The sequence below is a fragment of the Carcharhinus amblyrhynchos genome, chromosome 10 (genome assembly GCF_965287045.1).
Source record: "Carcharhinus amblyrhynchos chromosome 10, sCarAmb.v2.hapA, whole genome shotgun sequence".
Classification (NCBI taxonomy): Eukaryota; Metazoa; Chordata; class Chondrichthyes; order Carcharhiniformes; family Carcharhinidae; genus Carcharhinus; species Carcharhinus amblyrhynchos.
The window spans coordinates 60,086,151-60,109,777 of record NC_137333.1 but is presented as its reverse complement, the minus strand read 5'-3'; the positions used below and the strand labels follow the sequence as shown (position 1 = coordinate 60,109,777).

The 23,627-nt window shown below is 42.8% G+C and overlaps 1 protein-coding gene across 1 annotated transcript in view; it reads right to left on the bottom strand.

The window, feature by feature from the left end:
• Positions 1-19,552, bottom strand: part of LOC145348978 (interleukin-1 receptor type 1-like) — a 51,493-nt gene extending 31,941 nt beyond the window's left edge. The window contains exons 1-4 of the mRNA XM_080197153.1: positions 19,489-19,552; positions 15,189-15,432; positions 12,131-12,311; positions 4,554-4,722 (exon numbers count right to left, since the gene is read on the bottom strand). Coding sequence (XP_080053279.1) covers positions 4,554-4,722; positions 12,131-12,311; positions 15,189-15,432; positions 19,489-19,552 — 658 coding nt within the window. The remainder of the gene's footprint in view (positions 1-4,553; positions 4,723-12,130; positions 12,312-15,188; positions 15,433-19,488) is intronic.
• Between the last annotated feature and the right edge of the window lie 4,075 nt (positions 19,553-23,627).

Here is a 23,627-nt window from a genome sequence, read left to right as displayed (position 1 = left end):
GTGCAGCTAGCTGCCAGAAGCAATTGAAGTGCAGGAATGAATCAGTCTGGGGATTAGCTGTACCCAGTCCACCACACCTATCCCCTCACATTGGCTTTATAGATTTGTGGGGCCCATAAATCCCTATATCAGAATTGAAATACATGTAGTTTTAAAATTGCTATTTTACTTCTTTAAATAAATATTTATGCAGATCATGTACAAATGCATTGTACTCTTTCCATGTGTTTATGAAATTATGTCAAACATTGTATGCAAGTACGAATATGAACTATTAAAAGAATTAGGAAAGATGTTTTCTCAAGTCCTGAGATACACATTGCCATTTTAGGAAAGGTATACAAACTGCAGATGTGTGAAAATTGATATCTACAATGTATAAATTTCAAATTGATATGTAGGACATGCCATTGAAATCTCATTCTAACACTCTCACTGTGCTAAATATTTCCAATGACAGCATGCAGTTTCTGTTTGTTTATAGTGAAAGTACAGCTTTTCTTTTCTATTCCTGCAGCTTGTACATTCACTGGGTTCTTTTTATCTCCTTCACTTCAGCAGAATCTTTCCCTACTGCCCAACAGATTAATCAACTCCTTTGACGCAGACCCTCTTTTCATAACTTAACGACGGTGCCACCAGATTTCAGGGGAATAGAGAAAATGTTTTATGGGCACTCTGCAGGCCTCTTTGAACAGACAACAAATTGATATTGGTGCCATCATGCCAGGTGGTCCTGCCTCACATCCAACAAACCACAACAAAGTTGGAAACTGCCAGCATAAACTCTGCAGTGGAGAATTAATAAAAACAAAAGTTGAGACCCTGACTGGAGAATCCCCCCACCCAACCCACCAGCCTCTCTCAGGGAAACAATAAGGATGAAGGATAGGTTTGTAAGGTTTTGGGGATGGATAATGAGACATATTGTGAGCCTAGTCAAAGAGAAAAAGGAAGAATTTGTCAAAGCTAGGAAGCTGGGACCACATGAACCAAGTGTGGAATACAAGGAAAGTAGAAAGAAACTTAAGCAAGGAGTAAAAGGGGTCATGAAAAAGCATTGACCAGCAGGATTAAGGAAAATCCCATGAAACATGGCAGAGGCCAATCCTGTTTTGTCGGACTAATGTTGACAACTTGCTTTAGGATATTATTTTTCACACATGTTCTAAAGGCAGCATGGTGGCACAGTGATTGGCAGTACTGCCTCAGCATCAGGGACCCAGTTCAATTCTGTCCTTGGATATCAGTTTTACACATATATAAAGAGCAAGAGGGTAGCCAGGGAGAGGGTTGGCCCACTCAACGACGAAGGAGGGAACCTACGTGTGGAGCCAGAGGAAATGGGTGAGGTACTAAATGAGTACTTTGCTTCAGTATTCACCAAAGAGAAGGACTTGGTGGATGATGAGTCTGGGAAAGGACGTGTAGATAGTTTGAGTCATGTTGAGATCAAAAAGAAGGAGGTATTGGGGTTCTTGAAGACAAGTCTCCAGGGTTGATGGAATATAACCCAGAATAATGAGAGAGGCAAAAGAGGAAATTGCTGGGGCCTTGAGAGAAATCTTTGTATGCTGACTGGCCACAACAGAGGTCTCAGAGGACTGGAGAATAGCCAATGTTGTTCCTTTGTTTAAGAAGGGTAGCAAGAATAATCCAGGTAATTACAGGCCAGTGAGCCTTACATCAGTGATGGGGAAATTTATTGGAGAGGAATCTTCAAGACAGGGTTTATTCCCATTTGGAAATAAGTGGACGTATTAGTGAGAGGCAACATGGCTTTGTGAAGGGGAGGTCATGTCTCATCAACTTGATCGAGTTTTTCAAGGAAGTGACAAAGATGATTGATGACAGTAGGGCAGTGGATATTGTCTACATGGACTTCAGTAAGGCCTTTGACAAGGTCCTTCAAGGCAGATTGGTGCAGAAGGTGAAGTCGCATGGAATCAGAGGTGAGCTGGCAAGGTGGATGCAAAACTGGCTCAGTCAAAGAAGACAGAGGATAGCAGTGGAGGGGTACATTTCTGAATGGAGGTCTATGACAAGTGGTGTTCCTCAGGGATCGGTGCTGGATCCTTTGCTGTTTGTAATATATATAAATGATTTGGAGGAAAATGTAACTGGATTGATTAGTAAGTTTGCGGACAACACAAAGGTTGGTAGATTTGCGGATAGCGATGAGGACAATCAGAGGATACAGCAGGGGATATAGATCAGCTGGAGACTTGGGTGGAGAGATGGCAGATGGAGTTTAATCCAGAAAAATGTGAGGTAATGCATTTTGGGTGCTAGAATACAGATAGGAAATATATAGTAAATAGCAGAACCCTTAGCAGTATTGATAGGCAAAGAGATTTGGGTGTACAGGTACACAGATCCCTGAAAGTGGCAATGCAGGTGGAGAAAGTTGTCAAGAAGGCATACGGCATGCTTGCCTTCATCTGCTGGGGTATTGAGTTAAAAAATTGGCAAGTCATGTTGCAGCTTTATAGCACCTTAGTTAGGCCACACTTGGAATGTAGTGTTCAATTCTGATCGCCACACTACCAGAAGGATGTGGAGGCTTTGAAGAGGGTACAGGAAAGATTTACCAGGATGCTGCCTGGTATGGAGAGCATTAGCTATGAGGGGAGGTTGGAGAAGCTTTATACCCCATAACCCTATTGTATTTGCCCAATTAATACCCTGACACTAAGGAGCAATTTACCATGGCCAATCAATCTAATCTGCACATCTTTGGACCATGGGAGGAAACTGGAGCACCCAGAGGAGCCCCATGCAGACAAAAGGAGAATGTGCAAACTCCACACAGACTGTTACCCAAGGACGGAATTGAACCAGGTCCCTTGTGCTGTGGCAGCACTGCTAACAACTGTGCCACCATGCCGCCCTTAGAACATGTGTAAAAAATAATATCCTAAAGCAAGTTGTCAGCATCAGTCTGATGAAACAAGGTTGGCCTCTGCCATGATTTGTGTGTCCTCAGCTGGCTCAGAAGACCAATCCTGGAAGCACGGGTCTTTGGGCAAAGAGGACAATCAAAGAACAAAGAAATCTGCCTCGTACATCTCTTTTAAAACTCTTTTAAAACCAGGTCCCTTGTGTTCTCACTGGAGTGACAGAGGTTGAGGGGAGACCTGATAGAAGTCTACAAGATTATGAGAGGCATGGACAGAATGGATAGTCAGAAGCTTTTTCCCAAGGTGGAAGAGTCAATTACTAGGGAGCATAGATTTAAGGTGCAAGAGGCAAGTTTTAAAAGAGATGTACGAGGCAGATTTCTTTGTTCTCTGATTGTCCTCTCTGCCCAAAGACCCGTGCTTCCAGGATTGGTCTACTGAGTCAGCTGAGGACACACAAGTCATGGCAGAGGCCAACCTTGTTTCATCGGACTGATGCTGACAACTTGCTTTAGGATATTATTTTTTACACATGTTCTAAGGGCGGCATGGTGGCACAGTTGTTAGCAGTGCTGCCACAGCACAAGGGACCCAGTTCAATTCTGTCCTTGGGTAACAGTCTGTGTGGAGTTTGCACATTCTCCTTTTGTCTGCATGGGGCTCCTCTGGGTGCTCCAGTTTCCTCCCATGGTCCAAAGATGTGCAGATTAGATTGATTGGCCATGGTAAATTGCTCCTTAGTGTCAGGGCATTAATTGGGCAAATACATGGAGTTATGGGGATAGGGCCTGATGGGTTTGTTGTTGGTGCAGGCTCGATGGGCCAAATGGCTTCCTTCTGCACTGTAGGGATTCTATGGTGTAGTTTGCACTATTAAGCTCCTTAATAGGGCTGTTTTCCATGTCTTCCCTCCAACATCTAAATAGGATCAGTGGAAGTATGAGCATGTCTTTCACCTTCCCTTTTTATGAAAAGCTGTAAAAGAAACTCTCGCCCTCCAATCTTCCACCAACTCATCCCCAAAGAGTCTCTTTCTCTCTTGATTCTTTGAAGATTTCTTTACTGTTGGCCAACTCACAAACTGACTTTCTTAGCTCCCATTCTACCGGCCACTGCAGTTTGGATGATTTGCCAAGTCCATACAAGATAATTGTCTCATAATATCACATCACTTTATGAACACAGAACAGATGTTAGTGTTGTTGAACAGTTGAATTATTACTTTTCTTCAACTTGTATTTATAAGTACAGCAGTAATGCATTTTGGGCAACTCATCCAGTTATCAAATATATCTGAGAAACAGAAATTGTGTTACAAAATTAACTTTGTTTTATATTTCCGATTATCTCAGTCCCTATCAATGTATTAAGCAAATTCATACACAGAAGATAACAATTCATTTCACACGCCACATTTGTCTTCAATCTTCTTTATGCTACCTCTTTCTAATCCACTCTGAAGTTGAGGGGGCTGATATATTTTACCCAAGGATCTGTGAGTGTTCTCCTTCTACTAGTTGTTAAAAATGCAAACATATGAACTAAATATTTACAAGTATGGCTCTGTAAAACAAATTATACCATTCAAAAATCTACATTCTTAATTTGATAGGAGGAAGAGATGAAGATAGATATGTTTACCAGTTGACTTACTTCTCATTTTTAATTCTGTTGTCCTTGTTACTCCATACTTCTTGCCAAGATGCTGGTATTCCAGTTTACATGTATACATTCCATTATCTTCAGAATTTGCATCCTTAATTGAGAGTTGTTTGTCATTGTGAAAATATTTTTTATTGTCAATTGCAATAGGTTTACAGTCCTGAAAATGAGAGCAATGGTGTGAGTGTACATTGCCTTGTCTTATTTGTTATAAAGACATTTTAATCTGATAGCAAAATGTAACTTACCAAATTACGCTTAACTCACTGGCAGTGGGAAGATAAACTTTCCACCTTCAATGTTGGCAGGAATCAATGATAAATAAAGGTTGGAAATAAGGCTACCAACTACTGTAATTATAGAATCATAAATCATAGGTCATAGACTCCCTACAGTGCAAAAGGAGGCCATTCGGCCCATCAAGTCTGCAGTGATTCTACGACAGAGCATTTTACTCAGGCCCCATCCATATACTTACCCCACTAATCCCCCTAACGAACACATCTTGGGTCATTAAAGGGCAACTTAGCATGGTCAATCAACTTAACCCATGGCCTACCACCTTGTCACAATTAATTGATAGAATAAATCATAAAATAACATCATTAGCAGAAAATCCATGTTTATAGAATCAAGAGAGAACCTTATGGTAGATGTGGAAATTAAATGAGCCTGGATTTTTACAAATACATTGTAATTTCTTCCCAAGTCATGTTTATAGTGTGCCCTCGGATGAGGTTACCAGAATAATATATACAATGTCTCATACCAAGAGAATTTAATATGATGTCAGAGAATGTTTTAGATGAGAAAACTATCAAATCGATTACACACATCCATCAAACAAAAAACTCAACTAGTGGAGGACTGCCAATCACATAAGAATGTAATAATCAACTAGGAAAGACAATTTGAAAGTTTTTTTAAATTTCATTGTCTTTCTGAAGTTTATATAAATCATCCAGTGTCCAGATTGTCAAGACTAAACCTATAACCAAAGATGCATGTTGGGAGAAGTCCTGGTGCACCACAGAAACTTTACACTGTTCCGTGGGAATTATCTTCATAGATAACCAGGAAACAAGAAATGTTAGGCAGATAAAACTTTGTCTAGCAAATGGCTAACCACACAACTCATTCCCAATCACCCCCCACAGACCTCTCGACTACCCCTCACCATGTAATTAATTCCTTGATACCCCAACCCAACACAACCCAACTACACAATTACCCCTTTGACCACCCAACTACCCATGTGATCTGACCTGACTACCTCACCCAACCACCCCTTAATCTGACCTTATTACCTGACCACCATCCTGACAAGCCAACTACTCCCCTGACTTGATCTGACTAATCCCCAAACACCTCCCCACAACCCCATGCACCACCCCCCCCTCCCACCGCTACTCAATGTGTGTACTGCTCCCAACCAATCACCAATCATCCGTAAGACCATAAGAAATAGGAACAGAAGCAGGCTGATTGGCCTGTCAAGCCTGCTCTGCCATTCGATAGGATCATGGCTGATCCAACATTCCCCCAACATTCCCAATGCTCCAACAAAACCATCCATCCCCCCCAACCAGGCCTGACTACCCCCTTCTCTCCGACCAGACTAGAATTAAGTAGCAATTTTTGTGTGGTGAATAGAAGTCTTGTGCATTAAAGGGATTATTTCATGAAATTGCCTACATTGTGACTCTGTTAACTGGGGAATTAGTTGTCTGAAATGTTTTGGCAGGGGGCCCAATTTTTTGAATTTTAATTTCAGTATAGTCTTACTCTATGATGACCTCCTTGCATTAATTTGATGTCTGGATCAAGGTGAATTTCTCGACAACCCCGTAGAACCACAAAAACAAGAAGGTCACCATTAAGAAGACAAAACAACAAACATAAGCAAATGGTATGCTTTGAGCTGAAGCAAGTATGGATTTTCCATCAAATGGAAACTGTGTGCTGCCAACAAATGGACAATGCAGTAACAAAAGAGCACTGAAAGCTTTGTGACATTGTAAATATGGACTATGTTTGATGGGTTGCTCACGCTTTACTCACAGTGCTACAATGTAATAAAAAACCCTGATACTTCAGGCCCCAAACCCTAAGCTAAACATGACACAGTGGTGTGTATTATCATAGTATCTCATAGAACAGACAGTGACCCAAGCCGGTAATGGAACCTAGGTCACTGGCGCTGTCAGGCAACAGTGCTATCCACTGTACAACCATAGCATTTACAGCAAAGAAACAGCTGGCCAACTGGACTGGGTGGATGTTTATAGTCCACCTAAGGCTTCCTCCTACTTCACCTTGTTCTGTCAGTGCAGCTTCCTTTTTCCCTCGTGCACTTTATTACTTTACCCCCAAATGCATCAATGCTATAATAAAAGCAGGAGTCAGATAGCATCAGTGGAGAGAGAAGTAGAGATACAAAGGTCAGCTCTGACAAAGAGTCACCCAGACTTGAAATGTTCCACGGCTGGGAGAATCGTGCATCGGCCAATTTGCAGGCTTCCAATTTGGGGAGGGGGTGCCCCCTATGTGTGGGCACCCTGGCAATGCCAGTCTGTGCCCCCGACACGGCCCAAAGGGCAAAGTGCCCGTGCCCGCACCTTGGCACTGCCCATCAGGCATGGAACAGTGATAAGGGGGTGGGGTCTATTTGGGGCAGGGCCTACGGGTGATGCCTAGGGGACAATCGGTGGGGTGGGAGGCTCCTGCTGCCACTGTGCATTGGGATCTGGTCAGGGCAGGAGGGAGGCTAGCGACTGGGGACGGCTGGGGGGAGGGGAGTGGTGGTCAGCCAGGGGCAGAGGTGGGGGGATCTGCCAGACCTGAGAGGAGGGCCTGGTGGCTGGAGACCGTGCAACAAGGGAATGGGGGGGGAAGCAGTGTGAGGCATCCCGAGCTGCCCAGTGATTGAGCTGGCCAGCAAACTGCAGGTTGATAGTTCAGGGTCATTGCACATGCACAGAGGGCCGCTGGTTTCAGCCTTTCCAGTGTGAATAGGCCTCACCCCCTGAAATTTAATAATATTCACGCTGGTGACCTCTGCAGTGCCCAGAGGGTGGGAGATTCTAATGTGAACTCCCATTGAAAAAAACAGTGTGAATTACTCCATTTTTCTTGCAAATTCAACACTTTTTTGGGTGAATCCCGGCCATGGTTTCAGAATGACCAAGGTTTGAAATTAAATATTCCAGACTGCTTGGCTTTTAGAAGTGAAAGGTAAAATGGAAAAAGAGGTAGAATTGCCCTAATTATGAAGAATTGGATAAAGTCATTTGAAAAAAGGATCATAGCTTCACAAACTCAAGATTGAAATCAGGTTACAATTAAAAGGAGCAGAAAGCAATGAATGGGAATTTGGTGTTATAGTTCACTCTGGGAGTCTGAACTGCTGTGGCAACATGTATCTTTTACATGCACGCAATAATCTGGAGCTGTGGATAGTGACGTTAGAGGCTCCAACATTCTTTCTATCACATGGATGGTCAGGAATCTTTCCCACTCTTAATGCCTGTTATTGGCACATGTTGGAAGAATTTGCATGTTGACACGTGTATTGTACAATGAAGCAAGATTAGTTAATAACCTTCTGGTAAAGAAGCCTCTGGGGAGAATGATCACAATATGGTCGAATTTTCGACTGAGTCTAAAAGTGATTTGGTTAGGCATGAAACAGATGCCCTAAACCCAAACAAATCAAATCATACAGCTATGAGAGGTAGTTTGGTTAAGGTAAATTGGGAAACTAGATTGAAAGAAATGTAGTAGATAAACAAAGGCAAACATTGAAAAAATTCATTGATAATCCACAATAATCCACTTTTCTTTAAAAAATAAAACATCCCATGGAAAAAAAATGGTCCAACCGTGGCTAACAACAAAAGTATTAAATGAAAGAAAAAGGTTTATGTTGCCAAAACAGTAATAGGTCTGAACATAGTCAGGATCTTGAAATTCAGCAAAGGATGACAAAAAATTGATAAGTAAAACAAAAATAGGATATGAAAGTAAAATAGGAAACAAAAGTAAACTAACTCCAGGCATAAACAAGGGATTTGAAATGCTTTGATAAGTGTATAAAGGAAGAACATGAGTCCCTTAGAGGCAGACAGAAGAAATAATAGGAAATAAGAAAATGGCAAAAAGATTAACAAATATATTGGTGGGAAGGGGATATGGGAGTACCAGCAATTTCTTGCTACTGGCCAGTGTGGTGGTTCGCCAGGATGTCCCTGTCTGTGCTCTATTTCCAGGGAGGCAGTCGGATGTGTAGTCAATTAAAATGCCAATTGAGCCCTCCCCCCATCTCCCACAAAATTCAGTATGTTGCATCTGTCTTCCTGAAGACACCAAAAACATCCACAAGTAGTAGGATCTAAGGTACAAGCAAAAATGAGGAAGTAAACAATATAAGTAAAGAACTAGAACTGGAGAAATGAGTGAGACTAAAAGCTGACATCCACTGGATCTGATTTCCCACACCATAAGGTATTAAAAGATGTAGCTGCAGTGGCAGTAGCTGCATTTGATCCTCCAGAACTCCCAAGAATAGCCCCCATAGATAGGATAGCAAATATAACCCCCACTATTGTAGAAAGGAGAGAATAAATAGGAAACTGTAGGCCAGTTAACCTAATATCAATTAGAAGGAAAATGCAAACATCTATATGATAAAACAGCACTTAGAAAATCAGAGAATGACCAGGCAGAATCAACATAGATTTATGAAAAAGAAATCATGAGCCCGATTTTACCATTTTGATTCTAAGTGCTGAATCTGGGCATAATTCAGATCCGACTTGAAAATTTGTTTTCAGGCACACCCCCCCGCATCCCCCCCCCCCCCCCCCCCCCCCCCCCAAATTTAGCACTTACCCTGAAAAAAAATTGCAGGCCCGAATTGCACTGTGGACGGGGCTTATTGCGCCCAAAACGATCGGAGCCTACAACTGAGCATGCGCAGTTAGAAAAATAAATTAAAAATCGCACCACTGTCACATCACTCCCAGGCTGCAAAAATCGGATAAAGCTGTCTGGGAGCAATGGTCCCCGCAAATATCACCCCTATCTCTACAACATAACTGTGCCCCTTATCCACCCAACCCCCTGCCACCCAGACCGATCACGATTCTCTGCCCCCTTTCGCCCTCACTGATCAAAAAGTAAATCATACGGAGGATAAAAAGAGGGATTTAGATGGGCTGGGTGAGTGAGCAAGAACATGGCAGATGAAATATAAGGTGGAGAAATGTGAAATTTTCCGCTTAAATAGGGAAAAAAAACTTTTTAAAAAAATGACGAGCGACTGCAAATTGTTGTTACTTGGAAGGAGCTGATGTTCTTATATACAAATATACAAAGCACAAAACATTAACATGCAGGTATTAAACAGTCCCCCACATGGAGCTCCACCAACTGCCAACTAACCCCCACCCCACAAATCTCTCTCTTCTGACTCAGAACAACTAGTCGAACGACAATACCACTATGCCACCACCTCCCCATTTACCCTTTCCCTGGCTTATCAAATACTTTTAAACCTGGCTGGCCCTTTGACTGGATTGCCATTTCATTGCAAGTTACAGTCAATTATTCTATAAGGGCATCGACTAGACTAGGACTATATTTCTTTGAGTTTAGAATAATGAAACGTAACCTCCTTGAAATACATACTTCATATTTCATCTGCCATGTTCTTGCTCACTCACCCAGCCCACCTAAATCTCTTTTTTTATCCTCCGTATGATTTACTTTTTGATGTAACTTTGCATTATCAGCAAACTTCAATATATTACATTCAGTTCCCTCATTAATGAGTTCCCTCATTTGTACAGATTATAAATCCTTGTGATGTGGACCAGTTACAGCCTCCCAACAAGAATATTACACCTTAATTTCTACTCTATTTTCTATCTGTTAATAAATCCCCACTCCATGCTAATATATTGCACCCAATCCCATGAGTCCAAACTTTGTGTAATAACCTTTTCTGTGGCACCTTATCGAATGCTTTACGAAAATCTAATTACGCTACAACGATTAGTTTCACCTCGTCCATCCTATTAATTCTAATCTCAAAAATTAACAGATTTGTTAAACATGGGTTCCAATTTTATTACTGTATCGCGACCATTTTCGGGCATGAAAACGTGATAAAGTCGGGCATGAGGCCATTAACGCAATCCGCGCCCGCATCCGCGCAGATGGCCACTTTACTGAGACCTGGGAACAACCACGATCCGATTCGCACCCGAAACGGGCGCAATGGCATGCATGCATTTACATTGAATTAATGAATTGCCCACCCAACTTTACCGGCATTTCCTCCTTTACCATCGCGTTCATGCATCCAGATTCGACGCAAAACTGACATGCTCGGCAAAAGGTCTGTTTTGGGCACTCCAGCATCTGAAGAAGTAAGTTCAGAGCTTCCAGCGGCTCTCTAATTCAAACAGGTGATGGGGGACAGTGGGTGGGGGGAATGGAGACGGGCAGATCATTCTCTGTTGGGGGGGTGCGGGAAGAGGAGGTGGATCAGATGCATCTCTGGTGGATGGGGGGGTGGGGAGGGAGGACAGATTATCGTCTGGTTGAAGGGGGGTAGATGTCGTCTGGTGGCGGGGGGGGGACACACAGAAGGAGGCCAAATTGTCGTCTGATGGGGGGGAGAGCAGGCTGGCCTGATCATTCTCTGGTGGTGGGGTGGGGTGGGAGGGAGACCAGATTGTTGTCTGGTTGGGGTTTGATATTATAACTTGGTGAGAGGATATTTCCCTTAGTTGGGGAGGGTCACGGTCTATGAATAAATTATTAGTAATTTATAACTGAGATGAGGAGAAATTCTTTCACTCAAAGGGTTGTGAACCTTTGAAATTCTTTACCCCGGGGAGCAATGGACACTCTGTCATTGAACATATTCAAGTTAGCAATCAACAGATTTTTGGATATTTTAATGGAATCAAACGATGTGGAGTTGAGGTCATGTTCTTATTAAAAGATGGAATAGGCTTTTGTTCTTCTGCTTGATTGAAGTCAACAAGATACCATTAAATACTACTGACAACCCTAACAAACAACTGGCAGTGAATGTTGGAGTCGGCAGAGAGGCAGATTCTAAGCTGAGCCATCTGTGGCTGATGAGTTTCAATAATTCCACAAATCATGAGCAGTGAGTGAACAATAAAGGTGATTTGCCTGTACATCATGCTCAAAATCCTCAGCAATAACATGTTTACTTCCACTTACCTAGCCAATGTCAGTAAAGGATGTTCAGTGAAACTCTATCCACTAAAATGATGTGCAGCGATGCTAATAAGTGCTAGCAGGGAAATTGAATGGCAATCAGCCCTTTAACAATCCTTTGGGTGGTTGTTGCTGACATGAACTTTAACTCCTTTACCAAGTTAGTGTCTTGCACTAAGTGTGGACTGAACTGGCATTTTAGCATAAGATTCAATCTAAGCTATCTCCTCAAGACTTAAAGTATCCAGGGAAAATTACTCCCACTATGTTTTTTGTTTCATTTTCATAAACATATAGCCTGACAAACATACCTTGAACCATTGCAGAACTGAAAATGGTTGAAAATAATCTTCTATATCAGGGCAATAAATCTGTATAGAACCGGGATTTTCTTCCTGAGGCTGCTCCAGTACATTCTCATGAAAGCACCGGCCATGGGATAGTTGAAATACTTGTACATGAAAATCATCCTTTACACAATAAGATGTATTCCTGAAATAAAAAAGATTGTTCTCTGGTATACATCAAGCAGTAGAATCTTGACAGAAAATGCCAGAACAACTCAGCAGGTATGGCAGCATCTGTGGACAGAGTCATATGGACTTGAAATGTTAACTCTGAGAGAGAGAAGCAGAGTTAACATTTCACATCCATATGACTGTCTCCACAGACGCTGCAAAACTTCTAGGCGGGATTTTCTGGCCACATTCACCCCAAGATCAGAAATTCCTACCCTAGGTCAACAGATCTTTGCATGGTCCACCAAATTTTCTGTCCTGTCTGCTATGATTCCCATGGCAGCCGTGATGGGAAAATTCTGCCTGCTGAGTTTTTCCAGCATTTTCTGTTTTTATTTCAAATTCCCAGTATTTTGTTTTTATATTTTCAGGAAATCTGGATCACAGTTATAAAACTAATCAACACAATAATCTTATAAGTTTGAGTAGGTGAGTGTTTATTCAATTAAATATTTAGTTGCCTCAAAACCTGTCATTAATTTGCATGAAACTCCCCCCAGACAGCATCACAGTTTAATGCATGTTATAAATTTCAGCTATATACTTCCTCAACCCTATGAGTTTAATTGTTAGGCTGGGTAGCTTTGATGGAAAACAGTCCAGAAAAGCCATCGGTGGAAATATTGCAGTGCAGGGGCATGAATAAACAAACATTGCAAATTTCCTTAGGATGAAATGAAGTAAAGAACTGAAGCAGTTTAACTCTAATTAGAAAGAACGATTTCATAAAAATGAAGCCAAGAATTGATAACGAAAACAATTTGTGTGCGTTATAACATTTGCATTTTAACAGGAAAATGTAATGAAAGAGACAAACCTTTAACTAGTGGAATTTAGATAGTGAATACGAAGGTAGCACCTTTGGGGTGGGGTATGGGGGGTGGGAGGGCGTGGTGGGGGTGGTGCAATTACAGAGCAAACTGAACAGCAGCAACTAGAGATGGTACAGCAGCGGATCATGAACCATCGGGACAGAATGTCATCTCAAATTCAGTCTCTCCTGCTGAAGTTCTAGCTTTTAAAAATGGATGCTTTTGGAGTATGACAGGTCATTGAAGGAATTGCAGGACTTCGTTACAAAGCTATCAGTCCACTGCAGTGATTGTCTTCACATCTCAATTACTCATTGCAGCCCACCGCTGTAGTACAGGCATGGTCATACAATGGGCCCAATTTTACCATTGCATTGCGCCCATTTTCGGGCATGAAAACTTGGTAAAGTCAGACGTGAAGCGATTAGCGTGATCTGCTCCTGCATCTGCACAGATGCTCACTTTACCAAGGCCCGAAAATGGCCACAATGCAAACCACGGGCGTAGCGGCAATTTTAATGTATTTTCATGCATTTAAATTGAATTAATGGGCTGCCCACCCAATTTTACCAGCATTTCCCCCTTTACCATCGCATTCCCCCATCCAGATTCAGCGCAAAACAGACATGCTCAGCAAAGGTCTGTTTCAGATGTTCCAACTTCTGAAGAGATAAGTTCAGGGCTTCCAACGGCTCTCTGACTCAGATCGGTGGATGTTGAGGTGGGGGGGGGCGGAAATTGAGGGAGGGGGAGGGAGGCAGGCCAGATCATTCCCTGGTGAGGCGGGGGGAGTAGGCGGTGGGCCAAATGTATCTCTGGCAGGAGGGAGAGAGGAGGCGAGAGAAGTGGTGGTGAGATAGAACTGGATGACTTCAATGTAAATGGAAGACTAGCCTTATATATTTAGATGGAGCAGCATGTAAACGAGTAGTAGGAGGGAGCCAAGGACAGACCCTTTGGGGACACTAGAGTAATGGTACAAGAGTGGGAAGAAAAACGATTGCAATTGGCATTGGACATGATTAGATAAGAATTAAATCAGGTGAAAGAAATTCCACTCAGTTGGAAAGCAATGAAGAGGGATTGACGAGGATGATCTGGTGAACCACGGGTTATAGAGTCAGAGTCATAGAGCAATATAGCACGAATATATTGGGACAATTTATTAACACCAATCAGCCTAAAAGCACGTTTTTGGGGTGTGGGAGGAAACTGGAGCACCCGGAGAAAACCCACGCAAGCACGGGGAGAATGTGCAAACTCGCACAGACACCGACCCAAGCCGGAGATTACACTCGGGTCCCTGTAACTGTACAGCAAACAGTGATAGTCACTGAGCTGTTGTGTTGCCCATCAGTTGGTCCAGTTTAAGCGTACACTAACAACGTGAAGCACTAGGCAACTCCCGAAGCAACATCCAAGAGTAGCCCTCGCACGACCCACCGTGTGTATGCCCCTTGTTGGCCAACAAGGCGGACCGAATCGCCTGTAGATGTAAAAAAGAGACATCAATAAACATACAACAGCCTATACAAACATTAATGGAAGATCCCCAAAAGCTCCAACGTAAGAGACAGGTGAGCCATAAAATTTGTTGGACGGCCGATAGGAACCTATTAATACCCAGGAACGTCCTGAGGCTCTTGATCCTTGAGCCCGTGACCCCTTGTGATTTTCTCATCCAACCTGGGAAAAAGCTTCCCACTCTTCACGCTATCTATACTCTTATACACCTTATACACCTGTAATCTTATACAACTCTATTAGGTCTCCCCTCATTCTCCGTCTTTCCAGGGAGAAGAACCCCAATTTGCCCAATCTCTCCTCATACCAGGCAGCATCCTGGTAAACCTCCTCTGCACTCTCTCCAAAGCCTCCACGTCTTTCCGGTAGTGTGACGACCAGAACTGGACGCAGTACTCCAAATGCGGTCTAACCAACATTCTATACAACTGCAACATTAGATGCCAGCTTTTATACTCTATATCCCTTCCTGTTTAAAGCTGGAGTAACTTAATTATTGCAAAAGCAAATCTTACTGCAAAATGCAACGGTAAATCCCAGAATCTGTCAATGTTGCAGGCAAAAACCAAAGGGAAAGAGAATTATTCTTCTGTCTTTGATCAGTGATTTTAATCTCAACATTATTCTTGTAGCATCGAAATCTAAACGAATCCTCTTCCTCTGGGTTCAATGAATCCATGAAGATTGTTAGTTTAAGTGTCTCATTTTCAAGAATTTGTATGTTGTTTTCATTTTGAAGATGAAAACAGTCAGGGGAATCTGGAGGAAGAAAACAACTTTTAAAACTTGAAAATAACCATCATGTTGTTGGTTTACAGTCAGGATGAGATCATCTGATTATATATCTCACAATATTGGTCAGCATTGCTCCAATCAACTTTTTTGCAAGAAATCAGATTGCGTTAGTTCAGAGAATCAGAATTAACTTGTGACATGTTAACCATATATTCAAATTTCAGGAAGACACTTTCTACTGAGTGAATATAAGGTCAATTGTTTTCAGATTTAAATACAAGATATAGCCTAAAATTGGTATGGTGAACATAAGAAATAGGAGCAGGAGTAGGCCATATAGCCCTTCGAGCCTGCCCCGCCATTCAATAAGATCATGGCTGATCTGTCATGGCTCAGTTCCACATTCCCGCCCTCTCCTCATAACCCTTAATCCCCTCTCTTACCAAAAACCCATCAACCCGCGTTTTAAAAATATTTAGCGAGGTAGCCTCCACCACTTCAACGGGCAGAGAATTCCAGAGATTCACCACCCTTTGAGTGAAGAAGTTCCTCCTCAACTCCGTTCTAAACTGCCCCCCCTTTATCTTGAGGCTGTGCCCCCTAGTCCTACTGTCCTTTCTGAGCGGGAAGAGTCTCTCCACCTCTATCCTATCCATCCCATTCATCATCTTATACGTCTCAATGAGATCTCCCCTCATTCTTCTAAACTCTAACGAGTACAAGCCTAATTTATTCAGCCTCTCCTCATAGCTCAACCCCCTCAACTCCGGCATCAGCCTAGTAAACCTCCTCTGCACTCCCTCCAAGGCCAAAATATCCTTGCATAAGTACGGCGCCCAAAACTGCACACAGTACTCCAGCTGCGGCCTCACCAATGCCCTATACAGCCGCAGCAAGACCTCCCTACTTTTATATTCAATCCCCCTCGCGATGAAGGCCAGCATCCCATTCGCCTTCCTGACCACCTGCTGCACCTGCAAGCTGAGTTTTTGCGACTCATGCACAAGGACCCCGAGGTCCCTCTGCACCGTCGCCTGCTGCAGTTTTTCTCCATGTAAGTAATAATCCTTCCTACCATTATTCCTACCAAAGTGGACCACCTCGCACTTGCCAACATTAAATTCCATCTGCCATTTCCTGGCCCATTCGCCCAGCCTATCTAGATCTTTCTGTAGACTCTCACCACCCTCCGCACAATTTGCCTTTCCACCAATTTTGGTGTCATCAGCAAATTTCGACACCCTACACTCAGTTCCCTCCTCCAGATCATCTATATAAATGGTAAATAGCTGAGGCCCCAGCACCGACCCCTGGTGCACTCCACTAGTCACCATCCGCCAATCCGAATAGCACCCATTGACCCCCACTCTCTGCCTCCTATTTGACAACCAGTCCTCTATCCACGCTAACACCCTACCCCCAACTCCATGCCCCCTTACCTTCTGCAATAACCTCTTGTGAGGTACCTTGTCAAACGCCTTCTGAAAATCAAGAAAGACCATATCCACCGGCTCTCCTCTATCCACCGCCCTAGACACATCCTCATAGAACTCCAGTAAATTTGTCAGACACGACTTCCCTTTAACGAAACCGTGCTACATCTGCTCTATCAAGCAGTTCCCCTCAAGATGCCTCGCTATTTCCTCCTTGATGACGGATTCTAACATTTTACCTACAACAGACATTAAACTAACAGGCCTATAATTCCCCGCCTTTTGCCTGGCACCCTTCTTAAACAACAGCGTAACATTAGCCGTTTTCCAATCTTCCGGCACTTCCCCGGAATCCAGCGACGTCTGGAAAATAACCACCAAGGCATCCACTATCACCTCCGCCATTTCTTTCAGGGCCCTCAGATGCATTCCATCCGGTCCTAGGGACTTGTCCACAATCAGCCCCTCCAGTCTGTCGAGCACCACCTCTCTAGTAACAGTAATGTCATCGAGACCCTCCAGTCCTACCACCTTTCCATCTCTAACATCCGGCAAATTATTCACGTCCTCCTCCGTGAAGACCGAAACAAAAAAGTTATTCAAGACCTCAGCCATTTCCCCATCCCCTACCACTAAGTCCCCCTTCTCATCCTCTAAGGGACCAACGTTCACCCTAGCCAGCCTCTTCCTTTTTATATATTTATAAAAACTCTTGTTATCCTTTTTTATATTAAGCGCTAGCCCAGCTTCATAGTTTCTCCTACCCTTCTTTATCAACTTCTTTGTCAATCTTTGTTGACATTTAAACCTCTCCCAATCCTCTTCTCACCCACTACTCTTAGCTACTCTAAACGCCTCCACTTTTAATTTAACACTTTCCTTCACCTCCTTCGTTATCTACGGCTTATTACCTCTCCTCCTACGGTCCTTTTTGACCATCGGAATAAATTTCTGCTGAGCACCAAGAAAGATCTCCTTAAAGATCCTTCACTGCTCCTCAACAGACCTACCTTCCAACGCGCTCCCCCAGTCCACATTCGCCAATTCTTCTCTCATCCTACCGTACTCCCCTCTGTTCAAACAAAGGACGCGCGTCTGGGAACCCACTTTCTCCTCCTCCATCTGCACCAGAAACTCCACCATACAATGATCACTCTCCCCAAGAGGATCCTTCACCGCAAGTTCCCTAATTCTACCCGCCTCATTACATAGCATGGGAGGGGATTACTGCTTTCCACTTTGTCCAGCATTTATCCTACACCTAAAACCCAAAACATACTGGGGAACAATGGATACTCCTACAGATGTACAGGAAGAGTGTTACTACCAAACAGTTAGAGTACAATTCTTTTGTAGAAAAAGGGCCTGTAGAAGAAGAATGTAACCTGTTCTTCGGAGTGCAATTAATTCTTCTGGGATAGATTGTTATTAGCCTTCTCCCTGAAAAGCTTTCTTAAGGCAATGAGATTGGATTTTTAGAATGTTTATAATTAAGTAAAATATCTCAAGGCACTTCACAGAAGTGTTAACAAAAAATATTTGACAACACGTCACAGAAACTGACACACAGGTTAAGAAAATCTTGGGGAACATTTGAAGGAGGGATGAAAGATCAAGAGATGGAGAGATTTATGGAGGATATGCCAGAACTTGAATGGGATCTTGAATGGGTGGCACAGTGGCTAGCACTGGTGCCTCCCAACGCCAGGGACCCATGTTCAATTCCGGCCTTGTGTGACTGTCTGTGTGGAGTTTACATGTTCTCCCCATGTTTGTGTGGGTTTCCTCCAGGTTTCCTCCCGCACTCTAAAGATGAGCTGGCTAGGTGGATCGGCCAAGTTAAATTGGCCATTAGTGTTACGAAGATCAGCAGGGTAAATACATGGATTTACAGGGATAGACCCTGGATGGGATCGTTGTCTGTACAGGCTCAATGGGCAAAATGACCTCTTTCTGCTCGGTAGGGATTCTATAATTCTACGACATGCCAGCTCTCAGGCTGGAAACACTCCAGCCAGAGCAACATAATTGGAATGGAAGAAGAACCTGCACATTCAAATTCTTTTTTGTTATGATCTCAAGGATTTTCAAAATTAGGAACAGATGAGTTGCACAGAGGGATAGTTTGTCCTTTCATAACCCAGATGTCAATTTGAAACTATTAGTTGAAAATACATGATTGTTACAAAATGGAATTGAGGCTTAGTAGGTGCCAACCTTTCAGAAATGCCGCATTGTCTCTTGAAATAGGACAATGAACTTTCCTGAGACTGCTGAACCATAACATCACCGTGGAGAAAGTTCTGCAGTTAGCAACGTCATGTCCTCCCCTTTGAAAAGATGTCTTTGACAAAGGGTCTTCTGGACTCGAAACATCGGCCCTTTTTTCTCCTTATAGATGCTGTCAGACCTGCTAAGACTTTCCAGCGTTTTCTCTTTTGGTTTCAGATTCCAGCATCTGCAATAATTTGCATATATCATGTCCTCCCCCAGAACCAGTCTCAAACAATCTGAAGACAATGTTGAGACCACATGATCCGTTTTGGCATTCTACATATGAATTTCTAAATGTAAAATCATTCTTTTTTTTCTAACAATACCATTCTGAAACCAATTTAACCAAAATTATTCCCTCTGTTCAATTTACCTTGTTCAGCCACTATTTGAAGGATGTGGGCCGCAGCAAGGATGATTGACAGTAAAGATGCCATTTAATTTCTGCAGACCTTTGAAAAAACATGTGTTAATTATAAATCTCAAACTATGAACTCTTTTAAAATCATACTGCATGTATAATAAATAATAAAGCAAGTGATATTTTGGTAAAGATACAGGTTTTATCAATGCTAAAGCAATTTAGTTTGCATGGATGACTATATTAATATCTAAAGTTACACATGAGACAAAAGTATCTGATTATTTATTTGAGAAAAACTGGATAGTTGATTTTTAACAATTCATTTTACAGGATGTGGGCATCACTGGCTAGGACAGCATTTATGGTCTTTCATAAGGTGGTGGTGAGCTGCCTTCTTGAACCGCTGCTGTCCCTGAGGTGTGGGTACATCCAGGATGCTGTTAAGGAGGGAATTCCAGGGTATTGATCCAGCAACAGCGATAAATTTCCAAGTTAGGATGATGACTTAAAGTGGAATATCCAAGTGGTGGTATACCTAGGTATCTGCTACTCTTGTCATTTTAGATGGTAGTGACCGTGAGCTGGAAGGTGCTACCTGAAAAATCCTGGTGAGTTCCTCCTTTACATCTTGTAGACTACCACTGCTATAAAAGTAGCGGAGGGATTGAATGTTTGTGGAAGGGGTAGTAATCAAGCGGGCTGCATTGCTCTGGGTGGTGTCAATCTTCTTAAGTGTTGTTGGAGCTAAACTCATTCGGACAAGTGGAGCGTATTCCACCGCACTCCTGACTTGTGCCTTGTAGCTGGTGGCCAGGTTTTGGGGTCAGTAGATGTTACTTGCTACAGGATTCCTAGCCTTTGACCTGCTCTGACAGCCACAGTATTTATATGGCTAGTCCAGTTCAGTTTTTGGCCAATGGGGATTCAGCACTGGTAATACCATTGAATGTCATAGGGCGATGGTTAGATTCTCTGGCACTTGTGTGGCACAAGTGTATTTTCTATTTGTCAGCCTAAGTCTGGATATTCTTGTTGCATTTGGGCGTGAACTGCTTCGGTATCTAAGGAGTTGCAGATGGTGTTGAATATTGTGCAGTCACCTATGGACATCCCCACTTCTGGCCTTATGATGGAAAGGAGATCATTGACGAAGCAGCTGAAGATAGCTGGACCTAGGACACTATCTGAAGAACTACTGCAGCTGAGATGATTGACCTCCAACCAACACAACCATTTTCCTTTGTAGCTGGTATGACTTCAACCAGCAGAGAGTTTTCCCTCGATGACCATTCATTCCAGTTTTGCTGAGGCTCCTTGATGCCACACTAAGTCAAATGCTTTCTCTCATCCCACCTCTTGTGTCCATGTTCGAACCAAGCCTGTAATGAAGTCAGGAGTTAAGTGACCATGGCAGAACCCAAAGTGAGTGCCTGTGAACAGGCTATTGCTAAGTAAGTGCCACTTGATAGCACTCTTGGTGACTCCTTTCATCACTTTACTGATGATGGAGAGTAGACTGATGAGGTAGTAATTGGCTGGGTTGAATTTGTCCTGTTTCTTGTCTATAGAACATAGATGGACAATTTTTCACATTGCTGGGTAGATGCCAATGTTGTAGCTGTATTGAAACAATGGCTAAGGGTGTGACATTTTTCTGGAGCACAAGTCTTCAGTACTATTGCTGGAATATTATCAGGGACCACAGCCTTTGCAGTATCCAGTGCTTTCAGCCCTTTCTTGATATCGTGTGGAGCAAATTGAATTGGCTGAAGACTGACATCTGTGATGCTCGGGACAACTGGAGGAGGCTGATGTGGATCATCCATCTGGCATTTCTGGCTGAAGATTGTTGCAAATGCTTCAATCTTGTCTTTTGCACAATGTGCTCAGCTCCTCCAAAATTGAAGATGAGGATATTTGTAAAGTCTTGTTATCCCGTGTTGTTTAATTGTCCACAAACATTCATGGCTGGATGTGACAGGACTGCAGAGTTTAGATCTGATCAATTGGCTGTGGAATTGCTCAGCTATCTGTTGCTTGCTGCTTATGCTGTTTGACACACAAATAGCCCTGTGTTGTAATTTCACCAAGTTGACACCTCACTTTTAGGTATGCCCTATGTTGCTCCTGGCATGCCCTCCTGCACTCTTCATTGAACTAAGACTGGCTTGGTGGTAATGGTGATTTGTCAGGAGGCCATGAGGATGTGTACAATTCTGCTTCTGCTAATGGCCCTGAGCACCTCTCAGATGCCCAGTCTTGAGTTGCTAGATCTGTTCGAAGTATATCCCATTTAGCACAGTGGCAATGCCACATAACATGATGCAGGATGCCCTCAATGTGAAGAGAGGGCATTGTCTCCACAAGAATTGCGTGGTGGTCACTCCTACAAATACCATCATGGACAGATGATTTGCAACAGGCAGATTGGTGAGGATGAGATCAAGTACGTTTCTCCCGCTTGTAGGTTCTTTCATTACCTACTGCAGTTCCAGTCTAGCAGCTCTATGTCCTTTAGGACCCAGTCAGCTCAGTATGTGGTGATACTACTGAGTCAATCTTAGTGATTGACATTGAAGTTCCCCACCCAGAGTACATTCTGTGCCCTTGCCACCCTCAATGCTTCCTCCAAATAATATTCAACATGATTCATCAGCTGAGGGGGAATGATACGAGTTAATCAAACAAGATTTTGCCCATTTGACCCAGTGCCACGACACTTCATGGAGTCCAGAGCTGGTGTTGAGGGTTCTTAGAGTGACTCCCTCCTGACTGTACACTCACACTGCACCACCGCCTATGCTTCGTAAGACAGGAAGTACATGGTGGTTTCTGGGGCATTATACATCTATAATGTACGATTTCATGAGTATGACTACGTCAGGCTGTTCCTTGTCTAGTTGCGAGACAGCTGTCCTAATTTTGGTGCAAGCCCCCATATGTTAGTGAGGAAGACATTGCAGGGCTGACAGGCCTTGGTTTGCTGTTGTCACTTCTGATGCCAAGTGGTCCATCTGATTTCATTCCTTTGTATTATCTTCATGGCTGTTGAATACAACTGAGTGGTTTGCTAGGTTATTTAGAGGGGCATTTAAGAGTCAACCACATTGCTGTGGGTCCGGAGGCACATGAAGATGGGCCTTTATGACAATCGATAATGGTTTCATGGTCATCATTAGACTTTTAGTTCCAGATGTTTTACTGAGTTTAAATTACACATGGTGTTCATTACCCTGGGGCTCCTAATCCAGTGACAATATCACTACACCACCAACTCCCTTGATGGTTAACAGACTCACAAATAAGCTGTAAAAGTATGCCACATTTGTATATTTAGTCCATACATGATCATTTCTTCACAAAGTACATTTGATTCAACTTTTATTCTATTCTGTTAGGGATTATTGCAATTATATAATATGCTTTGCACTCTGCATCTGAACTGCTTGACACTACTTTCTGAATTTTAATTGAATTGGCTACATTAAAAATTCTCCAAGTCAGAAATTCTATTGTTGAGTAATTGAGTAAAGGACTTTCTGTGCCATGTCTTTTCCTCCACTTATGTCTCAGCACAGAAATATATTTCTAATTGGGAAGAAAATTAATATCTATGGACAACTGCATAACAAAGAAATTGCATGGAATTGGAAGAGAATGCTTCAGGAGAGAATTAACTTTGCCCACCAGAGGCAGTACTCCACATCAAGACCCATCTTTTTTCCTTACTTCATGAAGCCTCCTGGTACCACTGCAAAAGTAAATCACCATAACTTGCAGAATTATTATATCATTCCATCATGCAATCAGTAACTTGGTCAGACCCTGTCTATACGTTAGAAGATGTATTATTGGCTTCTGAAGAAATTCCAATTGCACCAGAACGAGTCTGGGAAATGAGAAAATGAGACTCTTTGGAGCCACCTTGCACTCGATAATCAATGGAAAGTTGTGCAAATGCCAATCCTCTCCATGTAACACAGGCATACCTTTTGCATCTCACAAGCTGGCTCTTATTTACAAACTACTTCCACGGAATATTTAAGGCAAGTTCATTCTTATCAAACAACGACTGGATGGGACAGAGTTTGATTTGAAAGATTGTCTAGGAATGTAGCAGCACTGAAAGACAGAAATCAAGATGCTGA